At 43.7% G+C, this 21,681-nt stretch overlaps 1 protein-coding gene across 1 annotated transcript in view; it reads right to left on the bottom strand.

The window, feature by feature from the left end:
- GLDN (gliomedin) overlaps window positions 1–21,681 on the bottom strand; it is a 67,305-nt gene that overhangs the window by 23,298 nt on the left and 22,326 nt on the right. The window contains exons 4-6 of the mRNA XM_044279638.1: window positions 20,657–20,773; window positions 17,411–17,566; window positions 17,137–17,265 (exon numbers count right to left, since the gene is read on the bottom strand). Of these exons, the coding sequence (XP_044135573.1) occupies window positions 17,137–17,265; window positions 17,411–17,566; window positions 20,657–20,773 (402 nt within the window). The remainder of the gene's footprint in view (window positions 1–17,136; window positions 17,266–17,410; window positions 17,567–20,656; window positions 20,774–21,681) is intronic.

Below are 21,681 nucleotides of genomic sequence, written 5' to 3'. Positions count from 1 at the left end.
CATTAGAGGTTCCTATCTATCCGCTGGTGGGCTTCTCCCAGCCAGCTCCCAAAACAAGGCATCAGCAACCTAGTACTCACGGTTTGCTCACTCACACAGACATGCTTTCTGTGTCCCCAGGCAGAGAGAGTGACTGACCTCCTGGCTCTGTTATATCCCCACCCTCAGTGCTGCTTCATTAATTACCTCACAGGTGAGATTCTTTCACCTGCTACTTACATAGGAGAGGAATCTAGGGGAAATATACCTCCCTTCCACTACCAATCCAGCATTGGTATCACATATCCCCCCCCCCCCTCTGCTCAGGCAAGTGGGTCTGAGCAACTGAAACCAGCAGACAATGCACACGTGACAACGCATCTGCATTTCCTTGCCACTTTCCTGGCCTGTGCTCCACTGTAAAACTGTAAGCCTGCAGAGCCAAAAACCATCTTATCACTCTGCTATTTTTCTCTCTGTTCAGGTTCATCCACTTCAGAGGGGCATGATCAGTGACCAGGTGAAACTTCCGACCCAGCAAGTAGTATTTGAGTGATTCTATGGCCCACTTTATGGCCAAACACTCCTTCTCTACAACTGCATAGTTCTTCTCATGCTTATTTAGTTTGCGGCTCAAGTAAAGCACAGGATGCTCCTCTCCATTAACAGTCTGTGATAACACTGCCCCTATTCCTGAGCTGGAAGCATCTGTCTGTACCACAAATTCATTTCTAAAGTCAGGGGTCATCAATACTGGTTGGGAACAAAGAGCCTGTTTTAAAGTCTGAAACGCTTCTTCTGCTTCATAATTCCATTTTACCATCACCGACCCGTTTCCCTTGGTGAGATCAGTTAAGGGAACTGCTATAGCTGCAAAATTGGGTATGAACCGCCTATAATAGCCAGTAATCCCCAGAAATGCCTTTACTTGTTTTTTATTTACAGGGCGGGGCCAGTTCTGTATAGCTTCAATCTTGTCAACTTGGGGCTTGACTACCCCTCTCCCAATAATGTAACCCAAGTACTTGGCTTCTTCTAGGCCAATGCTACATTTCTTGGGGTTTGCAGTCAACCGTGCTCTCCTCAAATCATCAATCATTGCCTGTACTTTGAGTAGGTGTGTTTCCCAGTCTGCACTGTGTATCACTATATCATCAAGATAAGCAGACGCGTACTGTCTATGTGGTCTCAACACTCTGTCCATTAGCCGCTGAAATGTTGCAGGAGCCCCATGTAGTCCAAAAGGCATAGTTACATATTGGAATAGGCCGTCAGGTGTGGAAAATGCTGTCTTCTCTTTGGCAGCGTCCGTCAGGGGTATTTGCCAATAACCCTTTGTCAGGTCTAAGGTCGTAATGTAACGGGCTGTACCAAGTCGGTCTATAAGTTCGTCCACTCGTGGCATAGGGTATGCATCGAATTTAGACACAGTATTTAACCTCCTAAAATCATTACAGAACCTTATGGTACCATCAGGCTTTGGAATTAACACAATCGGGCTTGACCATTCACTATGAGACTCCTCAATTACTCCCAACTCCAACATATCTTTTACTTCTTTTGAGACTGCTTCTCGTCTGGCCTCAGGAATCCTATAAGGTTTTACATGGACCTTAACCCCAGGTTCAGTTATGATGTCATGTTTTATGAGTGATGTCTGTCCCGGCTTTTCTGAAAAAAATTCTCTGTTCTGAGCGACCAACAATCTAGCTTCCTTCTTTTGGACATCGGACAGAGTTTCGGCTATTCTGACAGCAGGTATTGCTGCCCCATTATTGATGGTTGGAGCAAGTGCTGCTGCCAGGACTGGCCGGTCCTTCCAAGGTTTTAACAGATTTATATGGTAAATCTGTTCTGGCTTCCTTTTACCTGGTTGGTATACTTTATAGTTCACCTCACCTACTCTTCCCATTATTTCAAATGGACCTTGCCATTTAGCCAAGAATTTACTCTCCACGGTGGGGACGAGAACTAGTACTCGATCCCCTGGCGCAAATGTTCGAATCTTGGCCCCTCTATCATAAATCATTTTCTGTACTCCTTGAGCCAATTCCATATGTTCCTTAACAATTGGCATGACTGATAAAATCCTGTCCTGCATCTGGGAAACGTGCTCTATTACACTTTTGTACGGTGTGACCTGTCCTTTCCATGTTTCTTTAGCCACATCTAATAAACCACGTGGATGTCTACCATATACAAGCTCGAAAGGTGAAAACCCTGTGGATGACTGTGGTACCTCCCTTATAGCAAACAGCAGATATGGAAGCAAAAAGTCCCAATTTTTGCCATCTTTATCTACCACCTTTTTCAGCATTTGTTTTAGGGTTTTATTAAATCTTTCCACCAATCCGTCAGTTTGGGGATGATAGACTGACGTACGTAGCTGGGTAACTTTAAAAAGCCTGCAAAGTTCCTTCATGACATTAGACATAAAGGGCGTCCCTTGGTCTGTGAGTATTTCTTTTGGAATACCAACCCGACTAAACACCTGGACCAGTTCTTTTGCGATGGTCTTTGACGAGGTATTGCGCAAAGGTATGGCCTCGGGGTAACGGGTAGCATAGTCCATTATGACTAAGATATGCTGGTGACCCCGAGCTGACTTTATTAGGGGACCCACCAAATCCATCCCAATGTGCTCAAAGGGTATTTCAATAATTGGCAGGGGCACCAAAGGGCTACGGAAATGGGGCATAGGGGCTGTAATCTGACACAGAGGGCAGGATTCACAATATGCTTTAATGTCTCCATGCATTCCAGGCCAGAAAAACCTCTCTAAAATCCTTTCAGTAGTTTTCTGGATCCCCAAATGGCCACCCATAATGTGTCCATGTGCCAGATCCAGAACAGTTCTCCGGTAGGGCTTTGGGACCACTAACTGCTGTACCACCTCCTCTCTCTTCTTGTCTATCTGATACAACAAATCGTTCTCTAGAGCCATGTAGGGAAAAGCCAGCCTAGCCCCAGACTCCACAGGATTCCCATTTATCACTTTTATATTCTCTATGGCCCGTGTAAGGGTGGGGTCCTTCATTTGCTCACTTTGAAAGTCGTCTTTCCGAACGTCTAGGTCAGGCATACCCTGAAGTGTTACCCCTTCAGTCTCAGTCTCTGATGTGGACTCATCTAGATCCCCTGCCATAACAGAGAATGGAAAAGGGGTGGAGCTATCTGCTGATAGCTCAACTACATCCCCTAGTGGGGAATCCTCTAATAGTTCTGGGCCTATATCAGATGCTGTCAATATCTGTGGTGTACTTTTTTTGGTTTCCAACTTGGATTCCCATAATTTCCAAAAATGTGGAAAATCTCTCCCAAGAATAACCTCATGCAGTAGTGCTGGGACTATTCCAACTTTATGACACACAGACCCATAGGGTGTGGTAATATAAGCAAGAGTAGTCTAGTATTCACATACATCCCCATGTACGCAAGTCACAGTGAACGTGTCTGATTGACTGTCAGAGGGGGCTATAAGGCCTGCTTTCACCAGAGTTACTACACTCCCTGAGTCTAGCAGCGCAGTCACACTCTTATTATCCACTTTTAATTCACACAAATGTTTTTCTGCCCTGTCTGAACCTGCCGCAGCACACACCATTTGCGCAAACATAGACATGCGTTTTTTCATAAAGGCGACATCACATTGCATAGGTTCAGTAGTCATAGGACAGTTCACTGCAATGTGTCCCAACCCATTACACCGAAAACATCTTATGGGACCTTTGTTTAGTCCAACATTATACCCTTTGGGCTTTCCTGAGCCCACAGTCTCATTGTCTTCTTCACTTAAAGTCTTTACATTTCTCCCAGTTCCCTTAAGCCCCGGAACAGTCTTAACCGGAAACCTCGGACTCCGTGGGGTTGAGAGCTGAGAGTTAGTTAGAAGGTCCTCAGCCGCAGAGCATCGCTCCACCAGATCAATAAGCTGGTCTGCTGTATTCGGATCCCCGTGGCTCACCCGCTTCCTTAGGGCTGGGGGTAGCGACCTCAGGAACTTGTCGAGGACTACACGCTGCACGACGTCAGCTGATAGCATCTCGGGTTGTAGCCATTTTCGGGCCAAATGGATGAGATCGAACATCTGCGAGCGTGGTGGTTTATCCATTTTATATGTCCACTGATGTACTCGTTGTGCTCTAACTGCTAGGGTAACACCTAGCCGAGCCAGGATCTCCGACTTAAGTTTATCATAGTCCTGGGCAGCCTCAGGTTCCAGATCAAAATAAGCTTTTTGCGCTTCACCTGCAAGAAACGGGGCTAGCAGTCCTGCCCACCGTGGCTTTGGCCACGCTTCCCGCACTGCTGTCCTCTCAAATGTAGCCAGGTAAGCTTCCACATCATCCTCTGCTGTCATCTTTTGCAAAAAATTACCCACATGGAAAGTTGTCTGCTCTTTTCCTGGCTGTACCACTGGAAGACTTGCCACACGCTGCACCACATCCTGCAAGATTTGGCGGTCTTTATTTGCGGCCTCTATTAGGGTGGTTAGCTGTGCAGACAGTAAGCTGTTTGCTTCTTGCTGGGCTGCATTTGTACGCTGTTGTTCTCTGGTTGCCTCCTGCTGGGCTGCATTTGTACGCTGTTGTTCTCTGGTTGCCTCTTGCTGGGCTGCCACAGACTGTATAAGGGCCTTTACTACGTTATCCATTTTCAGACTTTTAACGTGTTGCCCGCTCCAAGCCACCACTTGTGGGTGGATAAGCTCGGGATCGCCTTTGCTGGGGTCAAAGGACACTTGTCTGTTTCACACAATTCCAACCAGCCACCAAGGTAGAAGTTTTAAGCTGGCCTGGAGCCAGGTTTATTGAGCAGGTTGCACAAATAAAATAAAACAACAAAAGAAAAGTCTTGCCTGTCCGGCACTTACTAAACATTAGAGGTTCCTATCTATCCGCTGGTGGGCTTCTCCCAGCCAGCTCCCAAAACAAGGCATCAGCAACCTAGTACTCACAGTTTGCTCACTCACACAGACATGCTTTCTGTGTCCCCAGGCAGAGAGAGTGACTGACCTCCTGGCTCTGTTATATCCCCACCCTCAGTGCTGCTTCATTAATTACCTCACAGGTGAGATTCTTTCACCTGCTACTTACATAGGAGAGGAATCTAGGGGAAATATACCTCCCTTCCACTACCAATCCAGCATTGGTATCACACATGGCATGAAAAAAGGAAATTTGTGAGGACCTCAGAAGAAGAGTTGTTGATGGTCATCAGGGTAGAAATGGTTTAAAAAAAACATCTCTAAAGAGTTTAGGACTCCACAAATTCACAGTCAGACTGTCACAGTGTAGTTCACTGTGACACGGGTTGCCATGTTGCTGGCTTTATTAGCTCTCTGGCATGTTGGCTGTGGTGGATTCCGTGTAGGCCGGTTGCTATGACCTAGTGTATGCTTGCTCCCCTCCCTGTTGTCCTGGTTCTGGTAAGTGTCACAGTGTAGTCACTGTGACACGGGTTGTTTGTGCTCTGGCGTACTGGCTGCGGTGGACTCCGTGTATGCTGGTTTGCAGGGGCAACGTTCAGTACATCATCCTGTGCTTTCACTTCTGTGTTTATGCAGGCTCCCCTCCCTGTTTGGTTCTGATGGGATTAATGGCCTTTTTCTGGGTGTGGTCACTAGGTGCTCTTCATATACCTGTGTTCCTGGGTTTAGAGGGGGTCTGTCTCCAACGTTGCTGGATGTAGGAGCTATGCACTTGACCTGGGTGATTCCATCTGCCATGTTTGTGTGGCCACCTACTATGTCATAGAGGTCACCTGGTCTTCCTGCCTTGTCTGGTTGGTTTTCTGTGTCTTTTCTATATCAGTGTGCTAGGTCTCCTTGCCATTTGTATGACTTGTTAGTTTTGTTCTGTTTCTAGACTGCGACTGCCATGTGTCCTCCTGCATGGAGTCCAGACATTGCTTCTGTTCCTGTCTGGTTTGTCCGTGACTTGTGTGCAGCTCTGTCTGTTCGCTCATGGACTAACTTCGCATGGGGAACAGCCATCTGCTTGCCCTGTCTTTTATGTCTGTGTTTTGTGCGCATGTCTGTCTGTTCACCCATGGACTAACTACACATGGGGAACAGGCATCTGCTAGTCCTGTATAGTATGTCCATGCCTTGTTTGCAGCTCTATCTGCTCGCCAATGGACTAACCATGCATGGGGAACAGGCATTTGCTAGTCCTGTCTATTATGTCCGTGCCTTGTTCGCAGCTCTGTCTGTTTGCCCATTGACTAACTATGCATGGGGAACAGGCATCTTCTTGTCCTGTCTATGCCTTCATGAGAGGGCTCCTGGGTTTTCTGGAGGGAGTCTATGTTCAGCTCTCCCTGTGAACACCATGTGTCATTCTACAGGGGATCCAGGCAGCTGCTTATGTACTGGTTCCTGTTAGTCCTGTCTTATTGGTCCTGTGCGGTTGTTCAGGTTTCAGGAGCTTGCTTGGGTTCCAGTCTTCGTTTGTGTGGACTGCTGGTGCTTCTCCAGCAGTCTCTGCAGGTAAGTGGCCAAGTGCAGCGGGACCATCTGGGGCTCTGTGAAGAACGGGGCTCACTGTGTCTCTGCCTTCTGGGTTTGCTCCCAAGTAAAACCAGTGCACTTGGTCCAGTGGTATTTCCTGCCACTGATTCCTTACCTGCTGATCCAGTTCCATGCTCACTGTCATGTCTTGTCTATGTTTGCCCTGTGTGCTTGTGTGTTTGCTTACATACTTTCTAGCAGTGGTTGTTCCTCATTAGAGCATGACACAGACAGATTGTGTAGACATTGAGGAAATTCAAGATCATTATTCTCTCAGGGAGTGGTCGACCAACAAAGATCACACCATCAGCAAGGAGTGTAATAGTCCACAAGGTCAAAAAGGAACCCAAGGTAACCTTGAAGCAACTAAAAGCCATTCTCACACAGTTTTAGACAAAATGTGGCCCTGGGCAAAATCAAAAGTGGGGCCCCAATTCTTGTAATAATGTACTAACAACACAGTTACATTCTGTCGATTCTTACCCTCCCTCACAGATTTACCCTCATCCCAAGAAAACTGAATAAAAAGTGATCAAGTCATACACACCCCAAAATGGTATTGTCAAAACGACAGAACATCCCGCAAAAAATGACATAGACATAACTATAAAAATAGTTATGAGGGTCAGAATATCGCGCTGAAAAGAAAAAACATTTTTTTTTACGAAGTCCTGATGAAGCTTAGCTTGCTGCAGTGAGCGGGCCTATAGACGACCTGAGCGGGGGTGCTGTTAGTGTTGCCACCTTTCCCAACAAAAAATACTGGTTACACAAGTTAAAAAGGTTGGTGTGGGTTAATACGGGTGTTATGTGAGCATATTTTACATTTTGCTCCATTTTTTTTCTCAATAAAATCAAAATTATCACTGTTGGGGACACCCTGTGTATTTAAGTTTTATTCAGCCTGTATTTTTATAATGTTTCTGTGGGAAACTCGCAACCCTCTACATTAAAGGCAAGAACCTTAACCACTGTGCTATAGAGTTCGGGTTTTACAGCAATGACTTAGCATTGAGCTGTATAACCCAGTGGTTAAGGTTCTTGACTTTAATGTAGATGGTTGTGAGTTCAAATCCCCACAGAAACATTTCAAAAATAGAGTCTAAATTAGATTTATATTCACAGGGTGTCCCCAAGCAGAATGGCCATGCTTGGGAATACCCCTTTAATGTTTATAACACTGACTCCATATACAGGGAGTGCAGAATTATTAGGCAAGTTGTATTTTTGAGGATTCATTTTATTATTGAACAACAACCATGTTCTCAATGAACCCAAAAAACTCATTAATATCAAAGCTGAATATTTTTGGAAGTAGTTTTTAGTTTGTTTTTAGTTTTAGCTATTTTAGGGGGATATCTGTGTGTGCAGGTGACTATTACTGTGCATAATTATTAGGCAACTTAACAAAAAACAAATATATACCCATTTCAATTATTTATTTTTACCAGTGAAACCAATATAACATCTCAACATTCACAAATATACATTTCTGACATTCAAAAACAAAACAAAAACAAATCAGTGACCAATATAGCCACCTTTCTTTGCAAGGACACTCAAAAGCCTGCCATCCATGGATTCTGTCAGTGTTTTGATCTGTTCACCATCAACATTGCGTGCAGCAGCAACCACAGCCTCCCAGATCACCTGGACAATGCATTGTGGACGGATGAGAGCAAAATAGAACTTTTTGGTTTAAATGAGAAGCTTAATGTTTGGAGAAAAGAAAACACTTCATCCCATCTGTGAAACACTATGGTTGTATCATGGTTTTGCTGCATCTGGGCCAGCACTCCTTGCCATCATTGATGAAACAATTAATTCTGAATTTTACCTGAAAATTCTAAAGCAAAATGTCAGGAGATCTGTCCATGAGCTGAATCTCACGAATCTCATGCAGCAAGATAACGACCTTAAGCATATAAGTAGGGATGAGCGAATCGACTTTGACTGAAACAAAGTCGATTCGCATAAACCGCTCCGTACAGTATTAGAATTTATTGGCTCCTATGAGCTGAAGTTATTATAAGCATAATAACTTCAAAAATTGATTTCTACTGTAAAAAAAACCGAGTTTGGTAAATGTTTTTTTTTTTTTAACAAATCTCTTTTTATTGAGAAGTTTATGACAAAGAAAAATAAGCATACACTTATGTTATACAGAGAGCTCAATGAGTACAGCAATCGTATACAGCAATGCAGTGCTCCAGGGAACCAGGTTCCTGCATGACAAAGGCAAGGATACGTACAGCATCAGAGGCAAACGCCTGACAACACAGGCGGCATGGAACACAAGTCCTGACGGCAAGACATCGAGTAGATTCATAGGACACTGTATACCCAGACTCAGTAGAGGATAGAGTAACAACAGAAACAAGGAAGGAGGGAACAGGGGGGGGGGATGAGGGGGGGGGGGTGCGACCAAAAGCATATTCTATTCTGAGGTAGCATACTCCTAAAGAAAGTTAAAGGAGCTATGAGTGTCTGGATACCCCAAATTAGTGATTGGGTCAAACCCTCAAGTCAATCTGACTCTTTTCTGACATATGTGTTATCCACGGCTGCCATACTTTGAGGAAGGCGCCTCTGGTCTTATTTTCCCAACCGATCATCTCCTCCATACGGCATAGATACGCCATTTTCTCATACCACAACGCTATTGATGGGGGATTCTCATCCCTCCACTTCAGGGGGATCAAAAGTTTGGCTGCAGTTATCATATGGGTCGCTCGTTTTTCTCGGTCTAAAACTCCCATCTGGCAGCCAAAGTAATACTAGCGGGGCCGACAACTTAATCTTCTCAGGGCAAACTACCTTAATGATATCCTCTATTCTAGCCCAGAACTCCTTCATCTTGGGGCAAAACCACCAAATGTGTGAGATGCTCCCAACATCCGAGGAGCACCTCCAACATCTGTCTGAAGGGGATAGGTTAATTCTATGGAGAAACTCCGGGGTCCTATACCTTCTTGATAACGTTTTGAATGAGTTCTCTTGAACTCTAATACACGTAGAGAAACCATGAGAATTGGTCAGAATACTTGTTCTATTTCTCTCATCCAATTTTATGTTTAACTCCCGCTCCCAATCATTTAGGTATGCAGGGTCCTGAGTGTTCTTATTGTTAGATATCTGTTTATAAATCATGGACAAGCATTTACGTGGCAGGTTAGGAAGCATCACATAGTTCTCTAGCCATGTAGGGTCTGGCAGGGGGAGATGATTAGATTTCCGGAATTTAGCACAGGATTTCTCAAAGTCCCAAGATTGTAGAATGTCACCAGGAGCCTCTAAAGTGCCCATGAAATCTTTGTAGAAATTATTACTAGCCTTGGATCTACCCAAGTCTCCCAATCTGAGATGTTTCACAGAAACCCATATCCTCGTGACTGCTAATGGCTGCTTAGCTAGAATCTGCGGTAAAACATACAGGGGCGTCAGAGGGGACAGCTTGCTTCTTCCCAAATTAAGTTCCTCCGAATTTTGGCAGGTACGGATAGTGCACCTGAGTAAATCATACGGTAGTTCTTGCTTACTCGGTAATGGGGTCCTAGGTAAATGTTTTTTTTACATATAAGTCGTCCTACCAAAGAATGGTTAAAGAAGAATAAACTTAAAGGGAACCTGTCACCAGTTTTATGCTGTCCTAACTAAGGGCAACATAAATAAGTGACTGATTCTCTTAGCAAAATGCTGGGTCACTTTCTTTAATTGACCCAGTCAATCTGCCAACATCTTGTATTGAAAAGCTCCAGCTGATAAAGATGAGTCATGAATATTCATGAGCTCCTGACTCTCCCCGCCTACCTGCTGCTGATTTACAGTTATTTTCTATATGAATCAGCAGCAGGTGGGCAGGAGAGTGGCAATAGCTCTGAATTAAATAAACGCTGGACTCACTGACATCACGCTGGACTCAAATCAGCTCATTAGCATGCAGCATGTGGCATCTTTGTGTGTATATTATGAGGCAACCATCTGTCACACCAGTAAGTGAATACATCTAAGGTACTTTTTAGTAGTTAATGATTGTATATAATTAGTTAGATTATAATTAAATATCCACATGACAGGTTCCCTTTAAAGTATTGAAATGACCAAGTCAAAGTCCTGATCTTAATCATATAGAAATGTTGTGGAAGGACCTGAAGTAAGCAGTTCATGGGAGGAAACCCCACCCACCAGGACTAATCAACAATTACTGGAAACGTTTAGTTGCAGTTATTTCTGTACAAGGGGGTCACCCCAGATACTGAAAGCAAAAGTTCACATACTTTTGTCACTTATAGACATGTGATATTGGATCATTTTCCTCAATAAATAAATGATCAAGTCTAATATTTTGATTTGGTTATCTTTAGGTCAACTTTATGCAGAAATATAGAAAATTCTGAAGGGTTAGCAAACTTTCAAGCACTACTGTATAAAGGGAAACTTTCTGGTGAAAATGCATTTATTACAGTTTGTCCCCATACGAGAAATGTACCAATAAGCATTCTTAATTATGAGGTAGATATACCTACACTGCATGATTAATGCAATCAAGCAGGAAATAGACAAAAAGCTGCTGAAAAGAACTGCATAATACGGCATACATATTAGGACATCCTCAGACATCATCCACAACTCCCTCCTCCGTCAGGCAAAACTCCCTCCTCTGTCAGCCCAAACTCCATCAGTCCTCCTCCCTCAGACCAAACTCCCTCCTCCGTCAGTCCAAACTCCATCAGTCCTCTTCCCTCAGACCAAACTCCCTCCTCCATCAGACATCAGCCAAAAATCCCTCTCCCCTAACTCAAAACTCCCGCGTCCCTCAGACGTCAGTCAAAAAATACCTCCTCCATCAGCCCATACTCCATCAGCCGTCAGGTGTCAGCCCTCAGCCTAAACTCCATCAGCCGTAGTAATAGAATGTAAAATATGTTTACAGCAAGTGCTGGCACCACACACCATTGTCTTCACACATTATATATATATTATGGACACTAATACCAGGCACCAGTACTGGATACAAGTTTCCTTGGTGTATAATGGAGGCACTCCGCGTTCAGCTGCAGACATACACAGGATTCTCTCCAGCACACGTTACATCAGCAGCCGCTAGAGACTGGTTTTCCTACAAGTGAATGAGATTCCTTTCCTATCAGCAGATGGCTCCATAGTTCAGGGGTTAGAGTGCTGGTTTTGTAAACCAGGGGTTGCGAGTTAAAATCTTGCTGGTACCGTCACTTTTTTTTTTTGTCTGTTAATATTTGTACTATTACTTATTCCGTTTAGTAAGCAAAGAACATTTTAGCGCAATTTATCATATGAAATATTCTTTCCGTTATCATATAAATATGACAGGTCTGCTTACATATAATTCAGGATAGATAGAGAGATAAATGATAAATGAGAGGATGTGGGTAGATTTATGATGGGTGAATGATGGCATATATGTCATGATTTGTTTTTTTTACTGCTCTGGGGGCACAAATCAATGCAACTGGGGTTTGACGTACAAGCAAGCAATAGTACAAATATTAACAGACCCCCCCCCAAATTTTTTTTAAAGGTGCCAGCAAGATTTGAACTTTTAAACCAGGGGTCGCAAGGCCAGCACTCTAACCCCTTAACTATGAAACCATCTGCTGTTAGGAAAGGAAAGGAATGTTATTCACTTGTAGGCGAACCAGGCTCTGAAGGCTGATGGAGTTTGGGCTGAGGGCTGATGGAGGAGGTATTTTTTGACTGACGTCTGGGGGACGAGGGAGTTTTGGATGAGGGAGGAGGGAGTTTTGGCTGACGTCTGAGGTAGGAGGGAGTTTGGACTGACGGAGGAGGGAGTTTGGGCTGACGGAGGAGGGAGTTTAGCCTGACGGAGGAGAGAGTTTAGCCTAACGGAGGAGAGAGTTTAGCCTAACGGAGGAGGGAGTTTGGTCTGAGGAAGGAGGACTGATGGAGTTTGCCTGACGGAGGAGGGAGTTTTGGATGAGGGAGGAGTGAGTTTTGGCTGATGTCTGGGTAGGAGGGAGTTTCTGCTGACGGAGGATGGAGTTTTGCCTGACAGACTAGGGAGTTGTGGATGATGTCTGAGGATGTCCTAATATGTATGCTGTAACATAAGGACATTTTGCTTTATGTTTGATGACAATTTCAAGAGCCTGCCACATTGAAAATACTGTGCGGTATTTTAATAGTATTTTACAGTGGAGGAGGCGCTAAGATGATTGACATATAATTTTATGAAAACATTCTGTATAACTTTTCATTTTTTTATCTAATGCTCTCCCTACTTTGCGCTCAGGAGTAGGAGTCCAGTGGGCGGTCCTACTCAGTGATTGATCACTATCTCTGTATGTCCACTCATATAGGGAACATTGTAATCACCGAGTAGACCACCTACATAGAACATGGATATAATTGAATAAAATACAAATTACACTTGACATTTTTTTTTTCCACAAAACTATATGTCAATTTGCTCAGCTTTTTCTGATCTATAACATGCTGCCTGTAGATTGAACTGTAGTTTCGTTGTTAAATAGGACCTGTTGCCATTCCTGACCTGTGTGGTCTAGTAACTATTTGAATTACCCTTGAAATAACAATTCTGAAGCATCTTTTCCTATAACTGTATGTTGTGTTGTTCTACTGTTCTTCCTATTAAAATATTATGGATTACATTTCTAACTGGGAGTTACCATTCCCCTTGTCAAAGGAGTGTATCGCTGCACAGTCTGCCATTGCCAGCTCTGATTAGTCAATGTCAAGGACAAGTGGTAACACCCAGTTGGAAATTTAGTAATAAGCACCGTTTGTAGATATGATAGAGCAGTGGTGCCCAACCATTTTTCGTCTGAGGGCCGCACTAGACATAGTATAAATTTTGCGGGCCAGAACCAGGTAGCTTTGCCAGAAAGAAATGCAAACACTGTGATGGGGCACGTGTGAGCATTACGACTGTGAAGGGGCAAATATCTGGGCATTTTTTCTGTGAAGGGGCACATATGGGCATTTTTACTGTAATCGGGCGCATCTGGGCATTTTTACTGTGAAGGGGGCACATGTGAGCATTACTACTGTGCAGGGGGCACATCTGGGCATTACCCCTGTGCAGGGGGCACATCTGGGCATTACCCCTGTGCAGGGGGCACATCTGGGCATTACCCCTGTGCATGGGGCACATCTGGGCATTACCCCTGTGCACGGGGCACATCTGGGCATTACCCCTGTGCACGGGGCACATCTGGGCATTACCCCTGTGCACGGGGCACATCTGGGCATTACCCCTGTGCAGGAGGCACATCTGGGCATTAACCCTGTGCAATGGGCACATCTGGGCATTAACCCTGTGCAGGGGGCACATCAGAGCATTACCCCTGTGCAGGGGGCATATCTGGGCATTACTACTGTGAAGGGAGCATGTGAGCATTACTGTGAAGGGGGCACATCTTTGGGCATTACTACTGTGATGGTGACACATCTCTGGACATAGCAAGACTAAGGAGTGGAATGCAGGAAACTCTCTAAAAATGCATTGTGGTGCAATATTATCCTCTTTCACGCATTAATTTTGCTAAGCACGTTCTAAGGAGCAACCAAGGCGGCCCACATGGGCACAAGACATGGTGATCAAATATTAAGAAACAGGCTCAGGTCCAATCACTTCCACCACTACCACACCTCGCCAGTCTTCATAGATCTCCTGCTCCCATCTGACTCATCTTCACCTTCTCCTTCGACATGCTGTGATGCCTGGCTGAGAGTCCAGAGGGGGTGTGGGTGGGCGGGTACATTTTTTGCCCCCTCTGTATATACATCCATTTTGCCCCCTCAGTAAATATATATATTTCATTTGTCAGCTATGTACAGGGAGTGCAGAATTATTAGGCAAGTTGTATTTTTGAGGATTAATTTTATTATTGAACAACAACCATGTTCTCAATGAACCCAAAAAACTCCTTTATATCAAAGCTGAATATTTTTGGAAGTAGTTTTTAGTTTGTTTTTAGTTTTAGCTATTTTAGGGGGATATCTGTGTGTGCAGGTGACTATTACTGTGCATAATTATTAGGCAACTTAACAAAAAACAAATATATACCCATTTCAATTATTTATTTTTACCAGTGAAACCAATATAACATCTCAACATTCACAAATATACATTTCTGACATTCAAAAACAAAACAAAAACAAATCAGTGACCAATATAGCCACCTTTCTTTGCAAGGACACTCAAAAGCCTGCCATCCATGGATTCTGTCAGTGTTTTGATCTGTTGACCATCAACATTGCGTGCAGCAGCAACCACAGCCTCCCAGACACTGTTCAGAGAGGTGTACTGTTTTCCCTCCTTGTAAATCTCACATTTGATGATGGACCACAGGTTCTCAATGGGGTTCAGATCAGGTGAACAAGGAGGCCATGTCATTAGATTTTCTTCTTTTATGCCCTTTCTTGCCAGCCATGCTGTGGAGTACTTGGACGCGTGTGATGGAGCATTGTCCTGCATGAAAATCATGTTTTTCTTGAAGGATGCAGACTTCTTCCTGTACCACTGCTTGAAGAAGGTGTCTTCCAGAAACTGGCAGTAGGACTGGGAGTTGAGCTTGACTCCATCCTCAACCCGAAAAGGCCCCACAAGCTCATCTTTGATGATACCAGCCCAAACCAGTACTCCACCTCCACCTTGCTGGTGTCTGAGTCGGACTGGAGCTCTCTGCCCTTTACCAATCCAGCCACGGGCCCATCCATCTGGCCCATCAAGACTCACTCTCATTTCATCAGTCCATAAAACCTTAGAAAAATCAGTCTTGAGATATTTCTTGGCCCAGTCTTGACGTTTCAGCTTGTGTGTCTTGTTCAGCCTTTCAGCCTTTCTTACCTTGGCCATGTCTCTGAGTATTGCACACCTTGTGCTTTTGGGCACTCCAGTGATGTTGCAGCTCTGAAATATGGCCAAACTGGTGGCAAGTGGCATCTTGGCAGCTGCACGCTTGACTTTTCTCAGTTCATGGGCAGTTATTTTGTGCCTTGGTTTTTCCACACGCTTCTTGCGACCCTGTTGACTATTTTGAATGAAACGCTTGATTGTTCGATGATCACGCTACAGAAGCTTTGCAATTTTAAGAGTGCTGCATCCCTCTGCAAGATATCTCACTATTTTTGACTTTTCTGAGCCTGTCAAGTCCTTCTTTTGACCCATTTTGCCAAAGGAAAGGAAGTTGCCTAATAATTATGCACACCTGATATAGGGTGTTGATGTCATTAGACCACACCCCTTCTCATTACAGAGATGCACATCACCTTATATGCTTAATTGGTAGTAGGCTTTCGAGCCTATACAGCTTGGAGTAAGACAACATGCATAAAGAGGATGATGTGGTCAAAATACTCATTTGCCTAATAATTCTGCACTCCCTGTATATATTAGATTTTTTGCCCCCACTGTATATATTAGATTTTTTGCCCCCTCTGCATATATTACATTTTTTACATTTTGCCCCTATATATTTCATGATTTTACCCCAGGGGCTGGGGCGGGCAGTGCCATGCTGGCGTGCCACTGTGCCGTACTGCCAGGTGCCCCCCCCCCTGTGAGTATAATGCCAGCGGTGTGTGCACATTTACACATACAAAAAAAAATACTTACCTACTCTGCTCCGCTCCCGCTGTCTCGTTCTAGCACAATCTCGTCATCCAGTATGTGCCGCGGGCCCATGTCATCCCCTCAACCCGTGTGATTCCGTGAGAACCGGCGCTGAGGTCACGGGTCTGGATCATCACAGCAAGAATAGCGCAGTACCGGATGGGTGGGGCCAGGGGTGGTGGTTAGGTTATGTAACTAACTGGGCAGTGCTTCGCCGCCAGCCAGGCACAGAAGTTGGGCCCGACCCGACTGCCCATTATACCATTAAAAGCACTTGTGCAGCAAAACTAATAATAGTACTGCAACTGTGCGCAAGCACGGGCCACGTGACACAGCTTTGCGGGCCGGATGTGGCCCGCGGGCCAAAGATTGGGCATCACTGTGATAGAGGAATGGAACAACACGCAGTTAGAAAAGATTCTCCAGAAATGCCATTTCATTTGGAAAACAATTAGCTACAAAAACAGATATGTCAGGAATGGTGATAGGTCCTCTTTAAAGGGGTTGTAAATCTTTGGTGTGTTTGTAGGGGGGGCTTTAGGCAGCCCCCCTCCTGGTCAGACCTGCAAAGGGAAGCATACTTACCTAAAGTACTTCCCAGCTCCTTTACTCCATGGCTTTGGCTCCTCCTCTGGGCTCCCTGGATGTAAACTTCTTGTTTGAAGCTGCAACAGCCAATCACTGCATCGATTGGCTTCGGTGGCGTCAAACAGGAAGTTTACATATAAGGAGCCAAGAGTAGTACCTGAGGCCATGTAGTGAAGGAGCTGGGAGCCAGCATTGGGAAATAGGTAAGTACGCTTTCCTTTGCAGGTCTGCTCAGAAGGGAAGGCTGCCTAATGACCCCCACCCCCCCACCAAAAAAAATAAAAAATAAAGGTACACAGCCCCTTAAACTTTAATGGATTATTTTGCCCCACATAGAGTAATTTGTGGCAAACATTTTAAGCATATCTGAAATTACAAAAAGCAGCAATATCTGTAATATAACAGCTATAAAGTATTATTTTACCTGTGCATTTAGTGCTGAACTCTTGTATGGCTTGCTGGACTTTTACTTTCTTCCTGCCTGGAGGACCCATGGGTCCAGGAGGACCAGGTGGCCCTGGTGGGCCTGGAGGTCCCATTTCTCCTTTCATACCTGCAGTATTGTTCACATGTGATCAGAATAAAGAAAAATATGAACTGGCTCCCTTTGGAAAAAATGTATGGGATGCAAAATATTCAGCAGACAGCACTCTTCGGGAACCACTAATATTAATAAAGCAACAGAGGTTGATATCTACCTTCATTGAGGACGTCATTAGATGTGTCACCGTTGTCCCCCTTATCCCCCTTTTCACCCCTTTTTCCTGGCATGCCTTCCTTTCCTGGGGAACCAATTTCACCAGGATCTCCTTTCTCTCCTTTTTCGCCCTGTTCACCTTTGATTCCTGGTTCACCTAAATAATAAAGAAAAACAAATACGCCATGTAATGTCACATTATTTTATGTCACCTCTTATAGTCTCTGATCTGCAGAAATTCTCAAAGTAGTTTGCTGATTCCATAGTAATTATCCACTTAAGTTGGTCAATTACCCCTCTTCCTGACATGTCACGGTTTCCGTTTTCATAATATATGCGTCATGAAAGCCATAACTTTTTTTTCTGTTCAGTTATTATTTTTGCGCCTATTTGGACATACATGGGGCTTTATTTTTATGTCACTCTTATTTTAGTATTTTGTTATTTTTATTTTTTTTATAGCCAGGAAAATGTTAATAAAAATTTTAAACAGGACAATGTGCAACATATTTTATTTTATTATGTCCCCATTCCATAATGGTCACTTTGATATATGGGATGTGAAGATTATGGTTGCTGGGAGTCGGTCTAGAAGCTGCTGTGTGGCATATGGTGACTTTTTTATTTTTACACTTTTTTCATTTTGTAGATTTTTTAAATGCTTTTATTTATTTTTACCACTTTGTGCCCTTCCATACAAGACATTTGGGGAACATTTAATATTACTTTTTTTTTTATTATTGCTTATTTCTCCTGTAACTGGGGCTTACATAGTAGCCTCAGTTACAGGGGGAATACAGCCCCCAGAGAGGTTGTGCATTGGTGTACAAACTCTGTGCAGAGATGATCTGGGTCTGCTAAGAACCAGCAGCTCACACAAACTCATGGCCCCTGGTGATCACATAACTATTGGGACTGAAACTGGAAGCCAGATCTGATACACAGCACTCATTGAGAGCTGTTTATGCAGCGATGGAGAAGGCAGAGAAACCATCCCTGCTTTCTCTATGGGGAAAATTGCTGTCACTGAAAGTGGGATCCTCGTTCCTGCAGCAGAACAATTAGCATGCAGTTGCAGTCTCTGCACAGAAGTTTTAAAGCATCTGTGCACGAATGCCTGACCTCGCAATATATATTCTATGGGCAGGCAGCATGTGGTTAAATCACGCAGTGTCCTTGGCACCATTTTCTACTTCAGTGTACAACATATTGAATGTGTCTGTAGCTTAAAAACAAATTTATGTTTTATGCGTCAGTCAATGAACTGTGTGAAGTAGAAAAACCTTGTTATGAACAGGAGCTTCCACAGATACAGAGACGTAGTAAAATTCATTGACCTTAATCTTGAAAAGAGTACATGACTGCCAGGGACAAAGTAAGGTCTTCCTGTCAATGGTACCAGAGTAAAATCACAGAAAATAATGCACTTATACAACAGATACAAACATTATATATGGACTAAGCCCTCATTCTGATATGATAAAATCTGAAACTCTAAGCCAATATATTTTGATCAAAACACATCTGTGCCCGCCTACCAGCGCCAAGGTGGTCTAAGTCAGGCAGGTCCTACTCTAAACCTACCAATGCCATTGGGCATCTAGATTCAGGAGAGCAGACCCTGCACATATAATGTGCTTCTCCTAGTCACCTCTATGTGCACCAAGCAACCAATGAGAGGAGGAGCACACACAGCTACATGTACCACCTTATCAAAGTCGCCTGTGGGATAGGTGGGGCAAAAGTGCACAAAAATGCTACTCCCAAGATAAAATAGACATTCACACATGAAGTTGCCACTCCTTCAAGTGTATACTCCAGACTAAACAAAAATCACAGAAAAAGATACAAAACATCCTGCGCGATATGAAAACCGAATATGCGGATGTACATGGCAACATCTATAAAAGAAAAATCAAGATTAGATTTCTCTTTTTTAAATGTAGCCATGCACATCTGCAACCCGTGGCACGTGTGCAGTTCTGAATTTTATTATTGTGGGGGTGACCAGTAAATGTATGTTGGACAGTGGTGGAGGAGGGCAGCCCTCAGTCACTTAAAAAGAGTGAGGGCTGCTCTAACCCACTTGTCAGTAAGTTTATGGTCGGTGAGGGGGACCCCCATATACTAGTCCGTCATATATCGGTCCCTTAGGAGGAGTTCAAGGAGCAATGACAATCTTTACTATCCATATATTTGCTGGAAGACAATCTTTCAGAAAAGTTGTAAGCCGTGCAGGTCAGGCAGTGCTGCTGAGAATTTTGGTACGTAGCTAGTAAATACCTGGTTTATGTCACATGTATAGAATAACACAGCATAGTTTTTACATACTGGTCTTATAGCTATATTGGGAATTATGCGAAACCACTGCTCTATTTACTCCTAGGGGACTGACAGATTCTATGGGACTGATGGAGATAGTGCTCGGCTCTATCTCGGGCTATGTCATTTTATGCATAAGGTACAATTTTATATGTGTCATTGGTTTCGTTAAAGGGAATGTATCATCAGAAACTTTTCAGCTATTTTATCATATTTATGTTAAACATATTTCCATGTCATTATCTTTTGTTAAAATAAATTCCTAAAATATTGAAGTGACACTACTTTTTACAGATACCTTCTCAGCAGTTATCTCGGTACTTCACAAGCAGGATCACAATGAAAGATAACACAGCTATTGTAAAGCTGGAAACAGATGGCAAATAATTCACCACTGACAATCAGTGGTGGTGACAGCTCACCAGCTACACAGGTCACAGAGCATTCTTCCCTAGAAGTCAGTCAGTCATCTCCAGACTACAGTTTCCTAGATCCATGTGTCTGCAAGTACTGTATATCTATAAAGTTCTCTTAACAGAGCTGAGTAGCAGCTCAAGCGAGATTGCTGACCCCATTATAATGTACAGAAAAAATCAGCGATCAGAAAATAAAAACAGATTAGAAGAAAAAGAATATTGGAGTCATTTATCAAACTAGTGTGAAGTAGAACTGGACTAGTTGCCCATAGCAACCAATCAGATTTCATTTTCATTTTCCAAAGGAGCTGTAAAAAAATGAAATGTGGAATTTGAATGGTTGCTATGTACTTTACACCAGTTTGATAAATGATCCCATATGTTGCCTATATATCAGGTTAAAATTAATTAAAGAAATCTAGATTATGCACACCTTTTAAATATTGCATCAAGTAGTTACTTGAAAAAAAGGTTGAAAAAACACACACTGATACAAGTTAATAGTTTACCAATTTTCCCTCTTTTTCCTGGAGCACCTGGTTCCCCCTTTTGACCTGGTAGACCAGGAACCCCATCTGAACCATTAAATCCTGGCATCCCATCCATTCCATCAAGTCCAGGGAGTCCTTTAATAGACATGTAAAATTGGTTATAAAACAATTGGTCACATAATACATTATAATATCATATCACGTGTCTCTCTGTGGTACTCTTGAAAGGGTTTTCCAGTTAAACAAAAAAAAAAATAACACCATAATTCAACCTTACTGCATTCTATAAGTCAGATGATGAAGAGCTCAGTTTATTTTGATTCATCCATCATAATTGCTATCTGTGACTTGCATCCTGTGTTTACTTCCTAGCGGAAGACTCATGGGGAGTGTCTGTAGCATCAAGTCTCTGCCTCTCCTTCCCCTCCCAGCTCAAAAGTCACAGATCCAAGCCTGCATGAAACCCTGCTGGAAAAGCCCCATTCTAAAGCCGAATGCACACGGCCATGTTCCGTGGCCGAGAGTGGTCCGTGGTAACACAGCCTGGATTCCTGTTGAGAACAGGAGCGCACGGCGTCATTGATTGCTATGATGCCATGCACTTCCTGCTGCCGCCGCTCCACTACAGTAATACACTATACAAGTGTATTACTGTAGTGCTGTGGCGGCATGAAGCACACGGCATCATAGCAACCAATGACGCCCTGCGCTCCTGCTCTCAACAGGAATCCAGGCCGTGTAACCACGGACCGCTCTCAGCCGCTGAACACGGCCGTGTGCATTCGGCCTAAGACACAGCATCATTGCTGCCGTCATGTCTACATGGCGGGGTCCAGGAGAATAAGTAGAAAACCGCCCTGAGAGACAAGGTTGTTGATTATGTTACGTCAAAAGGGTAGAGCAGAGCCTTCAAGCTTTCCACGCCTCAGATGTTCACGTGATGTCATTCACATAGAGAACTAACACAGCAGAAAATATCAAGTGACCATGATGCAGTGCAGGAAAACGGGGCATCACAGATAAACAATCACTATTAGGAAGTG

This window comes from Bufo gargarizans, chromosome 2 (assembly GCF_014858855.1).
Source record: "Bufo gargarizans isolate SCDJY-AF-19 chromosome 2, ASM1485885v1, whole genome shotgun sequence".
Lineage (NCBI taxonomy): Eukaryota > Metazoa > Chordata > Amphibia > Anura > Bufonidae > Bufo > Bufo gargarizans.
This window is presented reverse-complemented; position numbering and strand designations above follow the sequence as displayed.